A 16233-nucleotide genomic window follows, 5' to 3' on the forward strand; every position below is an offset into this window, starting at 1 on the left:
GCGTACTGTAACAATGTGCGATTTAGTTTTTTGGAGAGCGCAGAAATGTAATTAAATAGAGAAATGCTTGCAGTGAATAATAAAAACAAAAAAATAGCACGAATATGAATGAGCAAAAGCTGACAGGTAAATAGTTTCAGTTCTATTATTAAGTAACAAATGCTTCTATATTATAAAGAATAAAATGAAAATTTCAACAATCATTCCAAAGACCCATTATACAGTACAGACATATCGGCATATACCAAAAATCTAACAAAAAAAAGCTCACCGGCGCTTATAGATGCAAGCATTAAGGATTGGGGGAAGAGTCTGAGGTTCTTGACGCAAAGGCTGTTTAACAAACTCAAAAAGCGTAAACATTTTATTCCCCAAAACAAGGGATGTATTCTCGAAGCCCAATTTAGGAAGTTCTTCAGCAAAGATCTTACCACTTTTGTCTGAAAAGCGGCTTTTGATCTCAGCTACCCAAAGCTGTCCTGTATTCGGCTTCAAAACACGATGTGCTTCCCGCAAAAACGATTGCCAATTCGTTCCCATCAAACTCAGACAAAAGATAGCAATGTCAACACTAGCATCCTCCAAGGGAAGATCTGAGATATCAGAAGCTACAATAAACTTATTCGCCGAAACGAGGTCAAAACTTTGAACCTGTATATACTTGGATGCTTCATATGTTTCGGCAATTTTAGCTTCTCCACATCCAAGATCTACCACACTGACGGGTCGTCGCTTCTTGTCGTATCTTTCCTTCAAAAAGCGAATAAAAACGTCAACGGGATTTTCCGGCCAGCTTTCGATCTGATGTCGAAATCCGGCGTGGTAAACATCGAACATGTCTGGGCTATCTTGGAAAAGTTTCACAGCCTCCTCGCTTTCTGTAGTATACAATCTTTCATTAATCCAACGAAATTTAGCCCCGTCTAATTTCCCTTTCATTTTCTTCTGAAGCGCCGTCAAGGGACCTTCATTTGCTAGCTTTTTTTCACCCTCGTGAACAAGAGATGGTTGCTTTTTTTCATCACCAGTCGTTTCATTTCCTTTCCTTTCTTGTTTTTGCTTTTTCTTAGACGGTTCCTGACCTTTGGGATCCTTGTTCTTTACCGGCACAGGTTTTGTCTTTTCAGGTTGATTCCTCCTTTTCTTGTTTTCCTTCGGCTCTTGCTTTTTGGATGGAGCACTTCCTAAATCCCAGTTTACTTGAAACATACTTTATGGGTGTAGATTTCTGAAGTTTGCCCAAAAATTGAGTTTGGTGAAGAGTAGACGGGCTTGTGGCTTTCATGCTGAATCAGGCAAGGCGTCGAAACTGTGTGCTTTCTATTCGTTGATTACATATCTAAGAGATTCTTATTTGTAACTTTTTGTCTTCTGAAAATAAATTTCATTACTTGGTATGGTACTACTTACAGAAATTGTAAAAACGATACTTTAGGAAAAAAATAACGAGGAATTCATTTACATATCATAAAAAAGTTGAATTTTTTCTAATAATTGAAATCATAAATAAAGAAAAATTCCCAAGGTGTGCATACGTCTATCGTGGCTGTTTCTATCAGTCATAATTAAGCCATTATAAAAGGAAAGAAGCCGCAACATCAATATCTCCATTAGCAGCTTCCAAAGCCTGAGCAGCTTCTAACGGATCAAAGCCCATGCCAGTAAGTTGAGCAATCTTCGACTCAACTGTGGGATCTCCTGATGTGTTAACGATAGGATTACTAGAGGAAGTTGAAGCTGCCGGAACGCTTGGAGATGGTGCAGTATCACCTTTTGTACCTAAACGGGATCCAACAGAGGCAGCTGAGGCAGAAGCGACTGAAGGATCAGCCTCAATGCCGAGTCCCTGGGAAGCAGCAGAAGGTTCCACAGATGCTTGCATTTTTGGAATTTCAGATTCTCCTAAGAAAGGAACCTCCTGACCATGGATTCGAAGAACATTATTTTCCAAGTCGATGCATGCTTGGTATCTGCGTAACATGTCTAAACCAAGAAGCATATCAACGTCACGACCCTCAATTACAGTAAAACGACAAGGAAGGAATAAGTCCCCAATCTTCAAAGGAGCACTGTGTACGGAGCCCAAAATTTTTGCCATGCCCACACCCTTCGCGACACCTGAAAATCTCGTATCCAACAATCGAGTCAACCCACATCGTGAAGCACAATCAGCAGACAAAATGGTGGCTTGAGCTCCTGAGTCTACGAAAGCCTTTACTTTATGACCATTAATTTCAACATTGACGAAGAGCATGTATACTTGCCCAAAAACCTCTGGGTGATTTTCGATGGCGCTTTGCATATTTTCTGCAATATTTGATTGACGAATTTGCTCTTCAATTCGTCGTTGCACTTCTACATCAAACAATTCATCGTCCTAGAATGTTTCTGTTAGTATTACAAGCAAAGATTATGTTATGGCAACCGTACAGAAACCGTCGGCATGGAAAATGGAGTAGGAGCAGAAGCAGATGATCTGGGCATCGAAAGGAGTTGTGAAAAATTTAATGTTTGCCAAGTAGATGCAAATCGATCAGGATCTTCTAAGACTTCTGCTAGTTGTGGAAATTCACTTCGTACGCGATTTAAGAGATTTGGTGTCGATAAAATCGTTTGACGAATTTCTTCAACAGATAATTGATTCATTTTCTATAAAAAATAGTCTTACTTAAACTTTTTTTGGGTAGTGGAAGAGGTGGCAGAAGACTGGGATGCTGCAACGGTGCAGGCTCTTATTAATCGCTTGCACATGTGAACCGACATCAACAAAGGAATCACCAAGTAAGGGAGGTAAAAAGAGATAAGAATCCATTTTTGTTGAGCATACAATTCAAAGATACAGATCCAAGTCGTCGTGGCAGCATGTATTCCATACATCAACATTGAAAGCCATAATTTAGGACTCTGTGTGCCTTTCCAGAGGTTACAAGAGGCCCATAAGAAATAGGGAAGCTGAATAAATGCTTCAGAAGTGAATAAAGCATTCTGCCATGGAGCATGATTTTTCAGATTTGGATCATCATATTTGTCCAAATAAAAGCGTCGAACAGCAGAAAGAGAGGGATATTTGTCTTGCACCCACTCGAAGACTGGAAGATCTACAAAGATTGCAGCAAAAAAGTGTGTCAGAAAATAAACCAGGTAAAAGATATCCATTAAGTTTCTTGTAGTCGGTGAGTTTCAAAGCCAGACGCAATCCAAGAAACAAACAATTGGTATCGCTTGCAAAGTTTTTCCCATTTTTTTACTTTTTGTCTTGCCTTTAAGAAATAACATCTTAGCCATTTCTCTATGCTTTAGCAAACAAGATTGCCAGACAAGCAACTCCAACTATAGGCTTGAGTTACATTGGATTGGAGGTTCTTTAGCCAACTGTTTTTTCAAAAAAAATTTTCCTGACCGTAAACGAATTCCTCGGGATTTCATGAAACGAATCCTCTGTGGTTATGTTTTGCTAATCCTGTCAGCGCTGGAATGGATATGTGTCTAAAAACACAAACGTTTACTTTTTGGAACGAACATTGCGAAGAAAATTTCGATTTCTATCAAACGAATTGAACCTATTCCCTACTACTATCCTTTTGTGATATGTAATACTTTATGGAATCGTAAACCAACAATCCAGTGATAATTTTCACATCAGGTGAAGGGTTCAAAAGATCAGATCCATCAAATTGAATTACCATTTTGTACTTGTCTTTACATCAATCGCTGAAATGGTATTTCGATAGAACGATCAAATTGTTTGTGTTTATGAATGGAAATTTGGAAAAGGTAAAGTTCTAATAATGTATGAACAACGATTATGATGAGCCTGAAAAGTTGCTTATCTAGAACTATTTGGCAACTAGAAAAGCTTCGTAGTGTTTGTTTACTGACACTCTTTAAAACCTTTGTCGAAGACCAAGGCGTATCAGCAAGCTTATAAAAAAACAACTAACTTCTGAAAAGGATCTTTGAACAGTAATTCAACCTCAAACTTTATAATTTGCTGTTTCTTGTTTACGAGCATTCAAAGTTGAGATATTCACAGACACCCAAAAGGGTTGTCAAGTTTCAAATGGGTCCAAAACTTCATCCTTTAAAAGGGTTTATTTTTTTAATCTATCTCAGAATATGAGCTCGGTACCGCATCAATTGAAGGTGTACACTTGTATAACATAAAGAAATACCTCTTGTGTACCTTTTGAAACAAAATCTAACAAAGATACTGCTACAATCAGAAAAAATTGAATGAATTCTTGAAAAAATTCAAAACCTTAGTGACTCTCTCGAAACTCCATTGTAATCCATAATCTAGCTACAGGAAATTGACTTGGAATTCTCATTACTGACTTTCTTTTCGTTTCTGGGAAAAATCAATGATATCTTTATTAATTTAGTTCTTTCTTCCATCTTAATTTTCCTAAACTTAATATGAGCATAAAAAAAGGCCGTCTGGTAAAATCATTATATGGAGCCGGTACAGGTTCAAATATCGCCGTATTGTGGATCCTGACAAGCCTCCTATCATTTTTCTTGGTAAACCGTTATGTCAATATTCCTTATATGGATGAAATATTTCATGTTTCTCAAACCCAAAGATATTGCAATCAGGATTGGGAATGGGATCCGGCCATCACTACTCCTCCAGGTTTATACTTACTGTCTTATTTTTTGAAACCTGTTCTAGGGTGTCATTTGGTTGCTCTTCGCTCTCTAAATTTTGTCTTGGGGGTCGTTTGTTTGCCCGCAGTTTTGTTTGACATCAACAAACAATTGAGCGGTAAGGCTTTCAGTTCTCCACTTGTTCTTTCTTCTTTGCCTCCACTATGGTTTACTTTCTTACTTTATTATACTGATATTGCTAGTACTGTAATAGTTCTGCTGGCTTATGATTTTGCACTAAGAAACGCCGCCATCCTCAGTTCTGCTTTTTGCTTCTTCAGTTTGTTCTTTCGACAAACAAACATTCTTTGGGTTGGTTATATAATGGTCACTTTAATTACGAACGACTTGTCGTTTTATGATCCTGTATTGTCTGAAGCGACCTTTGTGGATTTTTTTTTGACGATTACTTCATTTATTGGAAGTGTTTTAAGAAATTTAGGAAAAATATGGAAAAAACTACTTCCATTTGTTTTCGTCTTTGCTTTTTCAATGGGTTTTTTAGTATGGAATGGAGGTATTGTTTTAGGGGACAAATCAAATCATAATGCGGTTATCCATCTTTCCCAGATGAATTACTTTACTACATTTTTTTTCTTTTTTTCTTTTCCTTCTTGCTTTTCTCCATTGTTCAAAAGTGCATCGTGGAAACCTAAAATACATTCTGTTATATTCTCGCGCACAACTCTGCTACTTCTTCCCTTATTGCTATTAATTGTAAAATATAATACGTAAGTTCTTTTTATGAATTATATCTAACAAAACTAGAATCATACACCCGTTTCTCCTCGCTGATAATCGACATTATGTGTTCTACATATTTAATCGAATTCGCAGATATTGGTGGTTAAAATTCCTTGGTGCACCTATATACGCATTTTGTTACATTTTCTTCATCAAAAATATTTCTCAATACGTATCTGTCTTGGATTTTACTATTATAACTCTAGCTACTTTGCTCACTTTAGTGCCGGCTCCCTTGGTCGAATTTCGTTACTTCATTCTCCCTTTCTTATTTTGGCGAATGAAAGTCCCGTGGAAATCAAAAAATGCTTGGTTAGCAGAATTTTTCTTTCATATGTCTCTTAATACTATCAGCGTGTATATATTTATATATCGCCCATTTTTCTGGCATTCTGAGCCAGGAAGTTTACAACGATTTATGTGGTAAATTACGACAGTCTTTTTTTTTTTTTTCTCTTACAAGACGAAACCTTTCATTAGATGGGTTGAATGAAATGAGTATGGATTTAGGAAATGTCTCAGTATATCGCTTAAACGATATTATAGAAAACACAGTAGGTAAATGCTACTACAAGAACAAATTTGCGAAAAACTGAATACATCAAGGAAAAAAGGATTGAGTATACACCCTTAAACAATTATTAGTATGATCACCAATTTAAACCGTTGTACTTGCTACGTATAATGTTTAATATCTATCTTTAATAATGAAACTGCATTCCGAAGAAGATTGTAATACAAAGGTGAAAGCTCTTCTTCCCTTTCATAAATCTTAACTCAATAAGGACTTATCATTACAATATCTCTTACTTTTACTAAAAAATAAAAAATAAAAAAGGTTATCTTAAGGCGGTTAAACATTTCTTTTCCTGTTTAAAAAATGCTCATCTACTACTTAGCAAACACTCACCCAGTCGGGTTTTTGTCTTTCTCGCATATCAAGGAAATTCCGCTCATTTGTTTTTTATTTTTTATATTCGTCTTTTTTTGTTCCATTTTAGCAAAGTTGTCCATTTGGAATTAGTGAAAATAATATTTATTCTGGGAAAGATTGTTGCGCAAACGATTAGAAGTAAAGGCCTTTGTATTTCACAAAGCTTCATCCTTACCAATTTAGTTTATTTTTTCAATCTTTTAGAAGAACAGGAATATGTTGAAAACAGCCCCAAGAATTCATCATCCTTTCATTCCTACACAATGCCAATGGACTAATATTTTGTTGGTTAACAAGCATAATACATTCTCTGTCTCTCTGCGGCAGACCTTTGGGTATAGCTCTTTAAGTGAGTCGAAGCAAAACAAAACTCAACCTATACCAGCTGTTAAAAGGTCTTGGTTTTCACGTTTACCTGAAAGATGGACTGCATATGCTCACTTGTCGCGTGCTTACAATCCGACTGGAACATTCTTGCTTTACAGCCCATGTACGTGGTCTATTTTAATGGGCGCTTATTCCATTAATAGCAGCCTTTTCGATGTATCAAAAATGTTGGCGCTTTTTGGAGTTGGCTCCTTTTTAATGCGAAGTGCTGGATGCGTGGTGAATGATCTTTGGGACCGAAAATTGGATGCTAAAGTAGAGCGCAGCAAATCTAGACCGTTAGCCAGTAGGTTGGTTAGTGTTCGTGAGGGCGTATCAGTTTTAGGAGTTCAGTTAACTGCAAGTCTTGGTATACTTTTACAGCTCAATCCTTATACAATCAAATTGGGAGTTGCATCTCTTCTTCCTGTTTGCATATATCCTGCCATGAAGCGAATAACTTATTATCCACAAGTCGTACTAGGCTTAACATTTGGATACGGTGCTGTCATGGGATGGCCGGCTTTAGTAGGCGAAGCTTGTATGAATTGGTCAGTTGTTGCTCCCCTTTATTTAAGCGCAGTATCCTGGATTGTCTTATACGATACTATTTATGCTCATCAAGACAAACGGGACGATGTGAAAGCTAATGTTTATTCTATGGCTCTTCGCTATGGTGACAATACCAAACCAGTCCTGACTGGCCTAGCTCTTTTTCAGCTGAGCATGCTTACAACTGCTGGGATTTGCAACAGTCAAGGACCTTTATTCTATACTATTGGTGTTGCAGGAGCTGCTTACCGCATATTTTCCATGATATATAAAGTAAATTTGGACTCTCCAAAAGATTGCTTCAGCTGGTTTAAAAAGAACTCTAATACAGGCTTTCTAGTAACTGCTGCTATTGCCTTGGACTGGCTCGCTAAAGCTTATACCTCCTGAAAGCACACTGTAATTTCATTAAGAATTTGTTCATTTGAGCAGGTTACGAGTACATAAATGTAAGGCATAATAAATCCTTAGCAAGTAAAGCCTCGAACTGAAATACTTGAGGATTATTCCTTTATAACATTTTGTAACAAGAATAGAAAACTTTATTAAAATTGCGAAGTAATATTTCAGTACGCTTTGGCTAATTAATTGCTAATTCAATTACTCTTGTAATTAAATTTCCGCAACATCCAACATAAATTCATATTTAATCCAAAACCTACATAAGCAGATTAAATAATACCAAAAACCTTTTTAAGTTGAATGATCAACTGCCATTCATCTCTGTGAACCTCATTGCGGAAGGCAGGATCCTTCAACGCATTAATACTTTCACGAGTGATGTGTGAATACAAGGTATCACTTTCCGTAACATGACGACCGAACAAGATCTGTGAACCACCACCAGCTTCTAGTTTCATGGCAACACCACCACCAGCTTGGCCCTTCTTAACCCTTTCAACGGGTTTGTGGTTCATTTCAAGACTGACTACACGTCCCAATTCAATTATTTGAGGTTCCTCTCCGGGAACATTTTTGACAGACACAATAGGCGTACCTTTACGCAAAACACCATCGACAACATCAACACCGAGAATGATAGGATCCCGCTTATTGAAAGCAGCAATGGTCTTCAAAACACAAGGGAAAACCGCAACATCAGAGTTTTCCTCTCGCTTCTGTTCCATAATTTTGTTTTGATGGGCAGTGAAAGCATCGAAAAGATGATAGATTACGTTAGCGGAGAAAACCTTTATACCTAACTGATCAGCTAAGGCTTCGGCATCATGATCCACCTTAACATCGAAGCAAAGAAGCAAGGCATATTCCTTGGCTTTTTCTAACATGGTTGCACATTTCATCACATCCTTTTTGTAAACAGGTCCAATGTTGACAGAAGCTACGGGAATTTTCATTTGTTTCAAAAATTCAAGCAAAGCCTCCAAAGAACCCAAAGTAGAAGCCTGAACCGAAACACCAACTCCCGAAGTGTCTATACTTCCCAATAAATCTTCAAGATCTGCCATAAGTTCATCAGCTAATTCTTCTTCATCATCTTCAGGGCCAACAACGAGTAAACGAGAGCCAGCGACAGCCTTCTCGAGGTCATTGGCACAAACCTTTACACCCATTGCAGCTCTAATTTCCTTATGATGAACATATGCCGATTTCACACGCATCTCTTTCATAGGTTGTGGCGTTAACAGAGCACGAACAGTTGTAATAATAGGGCCACCCATACCACAGATAACAATCCGATCACCTTCTCGCAACACACCGTTCGAAAGAATAACGTCGATAGTAGCACCCAGACCTTCAACAACTTTTACTTCCAATACTGTACATTCAAGGGTCGAAATATACTTGATGCGATCAGACATACGAGTTTGCGTTAATGCAACCAAAAGGGCCACTAAATCAGGAACACCTTCTCCTGATTGAGCAGAAGTAGGAACAAGAGAAACATAACGACCCATTTGTTTATTTTCGAAATATAATGCAGCATTGAGCCCTTGCTCATTGAGCTGCAAAATAATGCTGTCGACTCGATCTCTAAATTCGCGTTGGATGGCTTTCTTTTGCTTTAATAAGCTGTCTTGGAATCCATTTTCCTTAATCGAATGCCAGCCGTAAAGACGATCAACCTTGTTCAAAGCGACCACAAAAGGTGTTTTATTGTCACGAAGAAGACGGATGGATTCCATTGTTTGAGGCTCCAAACCATGCATAATATCAATAACAAGGATGGCAATATTACACAGAGAAGTACCACGCGAACGAAGATTGGTGAAAGATTCGTGTCCAGGCGTATCAATAATCAACAAACCGGGTATATTGAACTCTAATTTTCCCTTCTTATTAACGGGTTTAGTCTTTTGCTTAATCGATTCAATAGGGAAGTAGGTAGCACCAATTTGTTGAGTGATACCTCCAGCTTCTCCTTCTTGTACATGGCTACGACGCAAATTATCCAAAAGTTTGGTCTTACCGGTATCGACGTGTCCGAGAATACAGCAAATAGGAGAACGAAGATTGTTTACAGGTTCAGATTCAACGGGAGTAGCTTCAGGAAATTCTGAGCTGTCGGTTTGATGCTTTTCTTCTTTAACCTCCTCATGGGCAGGCTCTGGCTCTGGCTTTTGCTCAGGTTCAGGTTCAGGTTCTGATTGTTCCAAAGCGGCCTCCCAGTCGTCAAAAACGGCATCATCCTCCTTCTTTTCTTCTTTAATCTCTTCAACAGGTTTAGATTCTTGAGGAGGAGCAGGAGACTCTACGCCGGAGACGGGAGCAGAAGTAGCAGGAGAGGGGGATTCCATTATACCAGAAGAAGATAAAGAAGAGGATCCACTCTTGCTAGATTTCTTCTTATTAGTGTAAACAGGTTTTTGTTTCTTTGCTTTTTCTGAAAGACCAGAGACTTGAACGCCTGACTCCAACATTTGTTGCAAGCGGCGTTGAGCTTGGGCTTGTTGCTCCTTTTGCTTTTTCGAAACGTACTTTCCTTGAGCCTTAAGTTCTTCCTTCTTCTTCCTATCTTTTTCTTTCTTCTTTTCTTTAGCCTCTTCCTTTCGGCGCTCTTCCTCTTCAGCCAAGCGCTTTTCTTCCTCTGCTAACCGCTCTTCCTCCTCTATTTGTCTACGTTCTTCTTCTTCTTTAGCCTTCTTTTCTTCCAGCATCTTCTGAAGAGCAGCAACATTAGGACCTTTACGTTTACCTTGTTTGCCCTTGGCAGACGCATAGTCAGATTCAGAAACAGTCTCTTCTTCAACCTCGGGCGTTGATACCCCTTCTCTCTCTTGATTTGTGGAAGGCTGCTTCTTACCCTGTTGTTTCTTCTTTTGCTTCTCACGTTCTTTCTTTTCACGTTCCTTTTCTTTTTTAGACTTTACATGGACAGTGGAAGCAGGAGCAGCAGCAGGTATTTCTTCCTCTTCAACTTGCTGCTTCTTATTTTTTTTCCCTTTCTTGGGCTTTTCGTAAGCAAATTCATCATCGTCTAATTCAGTAACAGCTGTCAGTTCAACAGGACCGCTAGGAGCTTCCTTTTCGTCAACTATTTCTTCTTCATCAAGTGGCGTTTCTTGATCCGCCTTCTTGCCCTTCTTTTTCTTCGACTTCTTATCTGAAGAAGTGTCCAAACCTTCGACTTCTTTCAATTCATCTGTTTCGTTGGCTTCCTCAACATTTTGAGGTATAAACTCATTTTGGCCGCTTATATCTTCTCCTAAATCATCTTCCCAGTTGGCATAAGAAGCTTTTTTTCCTTTTTTACCCATTTTACCACCTTTCACAACCTCAATGCAGAGTGGTTCTGGTTTACTAAATTCCGAATTCTTTTTCATTGTTTATTGAGATGAACCATTTCACTCAGCCTCAGTAATAAGTATACGGTGCGGTGTACTCAGATACCCTATAGTGCTTTTTACGATAAATATACCTTTCGTAATTTACTAAACTGTTATATCTACTATATTTCACTACACCACTTAGTAATTGGTATAAAAACAAGTCAGTCTTCTCTCTGATATGCTTATAAAATGCGACTGTCAATAAGCTTAAAGAAAAATGTAATTAAGATAGTATAGAATGAAGTAAGAAAAATGAAACGAAACTTCGGAGCCATGGGCTTCTTCTGTAAAATACTATGCTATATGCAACGTAAATGATAGAAAAAAGAGTGAAAGAAAAAGGACGTACATAGATACCATTAATGGTGTCGATAAAAAATGTGTATAAATATACATTACATGCAAAACTTAAAAAAAAACCAAAACCTCAAAAGACGTTAAAACGTAATCATAAACGCGATTTTGCAGTACAGAAAAATGCAACTTTCGACCAACGCATAAGAATCTTTTAAAAACTCAAATGAGTACAATAAGTATCATCAAAAAACTCGTTGAGTTGCCGTACTTCTCGAACTAATGGAAGGTGTTGCACTAGTATTTGAACTAAAATAAGGGATGTATGTTTCTTGTGACTTATCAGCAGAACCCCTAATATAAAATATTTGTGTTGTGCGTAATCTTCTAGTAATCCATGAAGCGAGAATCTTACCTCGTTGTTTCTCACGCAGACGAGATCGAGGGAAGTTTCCTCGAGATGTAAAAGCGACAGTGTCAACGATGATTTGGTGCTCATCCAAAATACTATTGATAATCACCGGAACAATTGCAGATAAATAGTCATACCCTATTACTTCAACAACAATGACCACATTTCCTCCAGATTGAAAGACGGCAGAACCACCTCGCGTTATACGGGGATGAGACCTTTCAATTGTATCTTCAATATCAGGAGGGAAGTGGCTTAATCCGTTAACCTCAAATGTCTCTCCTACGGGACCCAAAACGTATAATAGCTGCATATCAACAATCGGGTTACCAGGTCCCATTGATTGGGATGTAATTTGGAGGAATCCCAAATCTCCGGTACGCACGTATTGCCCATTACCAATGAATTCATTGTTACAAGAAGCATTAAACCTCATCATATCGACTGGATCACTGGATTGGAAAAAGGAAATGGCATTGGCACTCGAACGTACCCAAATTTCGCCATATTCACCTAGACGGCATAGCTCCCTAGTATCTGGATTAACAATGGCAACTTGAGTAGATATTGGAACCATTCCCGAGTCCAAAAGAGGTAAGGAGTACGTTTTATTTTCAGAGTCACAAGGCTGTACTAACCCATGACGCAGCGCACGAAGATCAACACAGTATTTAGTAGGAGTAGCTCCCATATAAGACCTTGTAGTAACAAAGGAATTAAGGCAGCCGCTGTATAAAATACTAAAAGCAAACGGACTTACGCCATATCTCATAAAGAACTTTTGCAATTCAGAAATGTAAAAAGCATTGACTCGTCCGTCATGAGGTATCATTAAATTTTCTAAGCAAGATAGATTTGGCCATTTGGTGGGTTGCATATTCTGAACATAATTTAGTGTTTGAAACGTAGCATACGTATCTTTGATTTTATACTTGGAGATTATTTGGAAAAGCAAAAGCGGATTATTCGCAAAATCCAAAGGGGACAACAAGTATGTAGTTGTTCCTAGAAATACACCCATGAGACAGGTGTGCAAAAAGCCTATACCACTCATGCTCCGTACATGACCTAGTACAGGCCTTTTGTGCGTCATTTGGCATGTTTCCTTCTGAATTTGGCATGAAGAGAGCAACGTTTCATGATTATAAGCCGTTAAAGTTATTTTGTGATCTGGAGACCAGTACGCCGATACCAATGCAGGAAAAGCAGGGTCCAAGCATACAGGATCCAACGTTACGCCTAATTCTTTAATACTCTTCGTTTGTTTGCTCAACTTAGAAGTGACTATAAACGAAGGAAGAACCACTTTAGCAGCCATAGCTGACTGCTTCAGGTGTTGCGCTGCATTCTTACCTCGGATTGCCATATCAGCTTCCGAATTTAGCAAAATAGCACTGACATAATACCGCTTTATGAGAAACAAGAACGCCGGAACGTCTTCAGAGAGCCGAGTATTATCCAAAGGAGGAACAGGTATAGGAATCAAACCTAAGTAAAAGCAAGCGTATAAAGCATAAACGTAATCTTCAGAATGCGTATACATTAGTACGACAACTCTTCCAGTCTTTAGGTACTTCTTCTTTTGCAAATATCGAATCACGGTTGCAACTCTTTGATCGAATTTTCTCCAAGTTATGTTTTTTCCCTCACGTCCACGTCCATCTATAGTTACATATGCGATATCATCTGCATTTTCTTTTACACGAAGCTGAAGTATGTGCAATATACTTCTGTATGATGATATATTGACCAATGTTTTTCCATCCAACTGAATTGAACGCTCGATGTAACCACTATATTGTAGTTCTTGATCAAAAAGGAAATTTTGTCGAATATTACTAGCATAGTTTGACCAGATACCATCAATGGCATCTTCACCTACTGGAAGATTAAGGACGGCACGTTCAACTGCAAACTTTACAAAAACAAATGGAAGTGTACCATGCTCAAAAGCCCTTCGGCACATCATATTTCCGATTTCCTGTCTACCGTTCTTAGTCACTCTTGGTAACGTGAATGGAGCGCAAATCAACACACAATAGACACGAACCTGATGATATTCCAATAGGCATTCGATACATTCTGTGGTTATTTGATTCAGCATATCATAGTTTAGTAAAAACTGAGTACCACCTGCTTCAGCTGGCACGCTTGCTGCTGGACTCTCCAGTAAAACAACGGGCAAATGCTCACTGTTTACGTATATGTCAAAAGTTGAGCAATCAAAAACTTTAGTTACTGTACGCATGATAGTAGTAACCAAATGAGATGTATAATGATGAAAAAATATAGTGTCCTGCTTCCCGTTATCGACCCATTCAACTTTTTGTTGAAGGCGATCCTCATATAAACCTAATACATAGATTTTACCTTTATGGATAAATCCTAGCAACCCAGTTCGCAAAAATTCCTGATTCGAAGCAATTGGTTCAAAAGTATCAGAAGATATAAAGTAAGTTTTTGCATGAAATATAGCTTCAGTTTGTCTAGGTAAACCGAAGAACCCACCAGACAATGAAGGAGAATCTACCCAAATCTCACCAACTACATTAGGTATGCATAATACTTGAGTCTCAGGATCGACAATTGCTAAGGTAGCATCAACAAAAGGATACCAGAATGCTCCAAGTCGAATAGTACTAGGGTGTTTCGATTGACGACGAGCTTTCTCATCTTCAGCCAAAACAACGACTTCATTAAGCTTCAACGATTCTTTATCCAACAGCACTTCAGCAATTTCATTTTCCGGAGTACGAGGAACTTGGAATCCTCTAGGAGACATAAACTCTTCTCCACCTACCCAATCCTTCATAGAGATAACCATACCACCATGTTCTGGGAGACATAGAAGAGGTACCAATGTTGCACGAGAATTATGGTTACCTAATGGTTTTAACCACCGATCGGATACAATTTCCTGGAACTCACAATCGACGTTAAGGCAATCAACCATACACATCCTCAATGCTGAAAGATCGACTGGCTGCTTTTTACTAAATCCGAGAGTAGCCTTCGGATCGTTTTGGTAATTATAAGCTACTGCCTTCAAACCAGCGTAGTCAGTCACCATGTAGTTTGCACGATATCGTGTAGCGATATTTGCCCATAAACCAGGCACAAAAACAGCACTTTGTGGGCACCATACAGTTGTGTAACCCGAAAACACCGTATGCAAAACACCGAGAATTAAGCCAATAGCTTGACGTAAATCTAAGTAAGTCAAAAATAAACCAGCCTTACTAACACCTTCAAAATATTCACGATCCACGGATAAATAATCCAATTTATCAGAATCGTAGGAAGGAGCAGTAGAAAGAGTGGCCGCAAAACAGTTCATTTGATGTAAAATAGTCCGATGAGATATGACTACACCATGTAGTTCGCCAAGTGGAGACCTAGAAAATTCAATATAAGCGAGATCTGGTACCTGTAAGGGCGGTAAGTCACCTTTCTTTTTAAAGTGGAACCCACCAAACTCATTTGTTTTCCACCACTCTACGTTTCTCGGCCAATGTAACTTTTTAGCATTAAGATCCCGTTGAAAGCTCTTCAGGTTAGCATCAGTGGTCAAAGCTAATCGAGTGCCGGTAGTCGCGAAGATGGATGTTAGCTCGTTGAAATCATCGAAGTGGTTTACTGGAACTGCTACTACACCGGCAATAAAACACCCAAAAAGAGAAACAATGAAATCGATAGCTTCACTATCACGATACATAAGGGCAACTCGGTCGCTTCTAAATAAACCACTCTTGTCGCGTATGACTTGAGCAACCTTTTCCGCTCGGGAAGCAATCTTTTCCCATGTGCTAGACGCAAACTCTTTCCCCTTACTATCCAAGATTACAAAGGCCGTTTTTTTAGCACTATGGACTCCACGATAGCGAAGAACAGCAGCGATATTCGCAAACTGCTTCATTTCAATTTTCGGATTCAGGGGATCAGTAACAGGAAAAGGAATTTCACGGGGTTCCAAAGGATGCTGTTGTTTACCAGCCAAATGTGCCCATTGAGCATCAGCGAAAGAATCATCCATTTCTAGTCGACTCCCAAAGTTTTTACCATCAAACCCGTAGGCATCTGCATGATACTTGGAATTCTCCATTAAGTCATCTGCCATCATTATATTATCGTCTTTAGAAGGATAGGATGGTAAATAACCCGAATTTTCAATAGAAGGATACTGAAAATCCTGGGAATTCATTGTCGAATACGAAGGACGGGCATCATACTCGTTTCCAGAAGCAAAATTCGAATTGTAATCTATATAATCATTATAGCCATTGTTCCCATACTCCCTTGCGGTGTTTTCCGCATAGGATTTACTAGCATTGCTGTATGTCCTTTCAAAATCTCCGGCATCTCCCGGCGATGAATTCATATCATAAAGAAATCCTTAAAGTTAATAAATATACATGCAGGACAATGTTATTTCGGCTTTTGAGAATTCAGTAACGCTGCCAATTTTTTGGTGTTTGCTGGCGATTGGAACGGTCCTT

The 16233-nt window shown here is 38.6% G+C and overlaps 6 protein-coding genes across 6 annotated transcripts; 2 read left to right on the plus strand and 4 right to left on the minus strand.

Moving 5' to 3' along the window:
• Positions 1–267: 267 nt before the first annotated feature.
• Positions 268–1563, minus strand: SPOG_00643 (rRNA methyltransferase Rrp8; the record flags this gene model as incomplete). Its single annotated transcript, XM_013168818.1, has 3 exons — positions 268–1210; positions 1463–1487; positions 1536–1563. 3 exons carry the CDS (start codon positions 1561–1563, stop codon positions 268–270), a joined length of 996 nt encoding a protein of 331 aa, XP_013024272.1.
• A 10-nt stretch (positions 1564–1573) lies between these two features.
• Positions 1574–3156, minus strand: SPOG_00642 (UBA domain-containing protein Mud1; the record flags this gene model as incomplete). Its single annotated transcript, XM_013168817.1, has 3 exons — positions 1574–2377; positions 2431–2572; positions 2669–3156. 3 exons carry the CDS (start codon positions 3154–3156, stop codon positions 1574–1576), a joined length of 1434 nt encoding a protein of 477 aa, XP_013024271.1.
• On the plus strand, positions 2554–5945 carry SPOG_00641 (dolichyl-phosphate-glucose-glycolipid alpha- glucosyltransferase Alg10). The gene is made up of 2 exons (XM_013168816.1): positions 2554–5378; positions 5416–5945. The coding sequence occupies exons 1-2, from the start codon at positions 4417–4419 to the stop codon at positions 5816–5818; spliced, it is 1365 nt and encodes a 454-aa protein (XP_013024270.1). The 5' UTR covers positions 2554–4416; the 3' UTR covers positions 5819–5945.
• A 305-nt stretch (positions 5946–6250) lies between these two features.
• Positions 6251–7813, plus strand: SPOG_00640 (para-hydroxybenzoate-polyprenyltransferaseCoq2). The gene has a single exon (XM_013168815.1). It carries the CDS (start codon positions 6542–6544, stop codon positions 7631–7633), a length of 1092 nt encoding a protein of 363 aa, XP_013024269.1. The 5' UTR covers positions 6251–6541; the 3' UTR covers positions 7634–7813.
• On the minus strand, positions 7709–11017 carry SPOG_00639 (translation initiation factor IF2). The gene has a single exon (XM_013168814.1). It carries the CDS (start codon positions 10957–10959, stop codon positions 7915–7917), a length of 3045 nt encoding a protein of 1014 aa, XP_013024268.1. The 5' UTR covers positions 10960–11017; the 3' UTR covers positions 7709–7914.
• A 553-nt stretch (positions 11018–11570) lies between these two features.
• On the minus strand, positions 11571–16115 carry SPOG_00638 (AMP binding enzyme; the record flags this gene model as incomplete). The annotated part of the gene is made up of 2 exons (XM_013168813.1): positions 11571–11832; positions 11956–16115. 2 exons carry the CDS (start codon positions 16113–16115, stop codon positions 11571–11573), a joined length of 4422 nt encoding a protein of 1473 aa, XP_013024267.1.
• Between the last annotated feature and the right edge of the window lie 118 nt (positions 16116–16233).

Source organism: Schizosaccharomyces cryophilus (assembly GCF_000004155.1).
Source record: "Schizosaccharomyces cryophilus OY26 unplaced genomic scaffold supercont4.5, whole genome shotgun sequence".
NCBI lineage: Eukaryota > Fungi > Ascomycota > Schizosaccharomycetes > Schizosaccharomycetales > Schizosaccharomycetaceae > Schizosaccharomyces > Schizosaccharomyces cryophilus.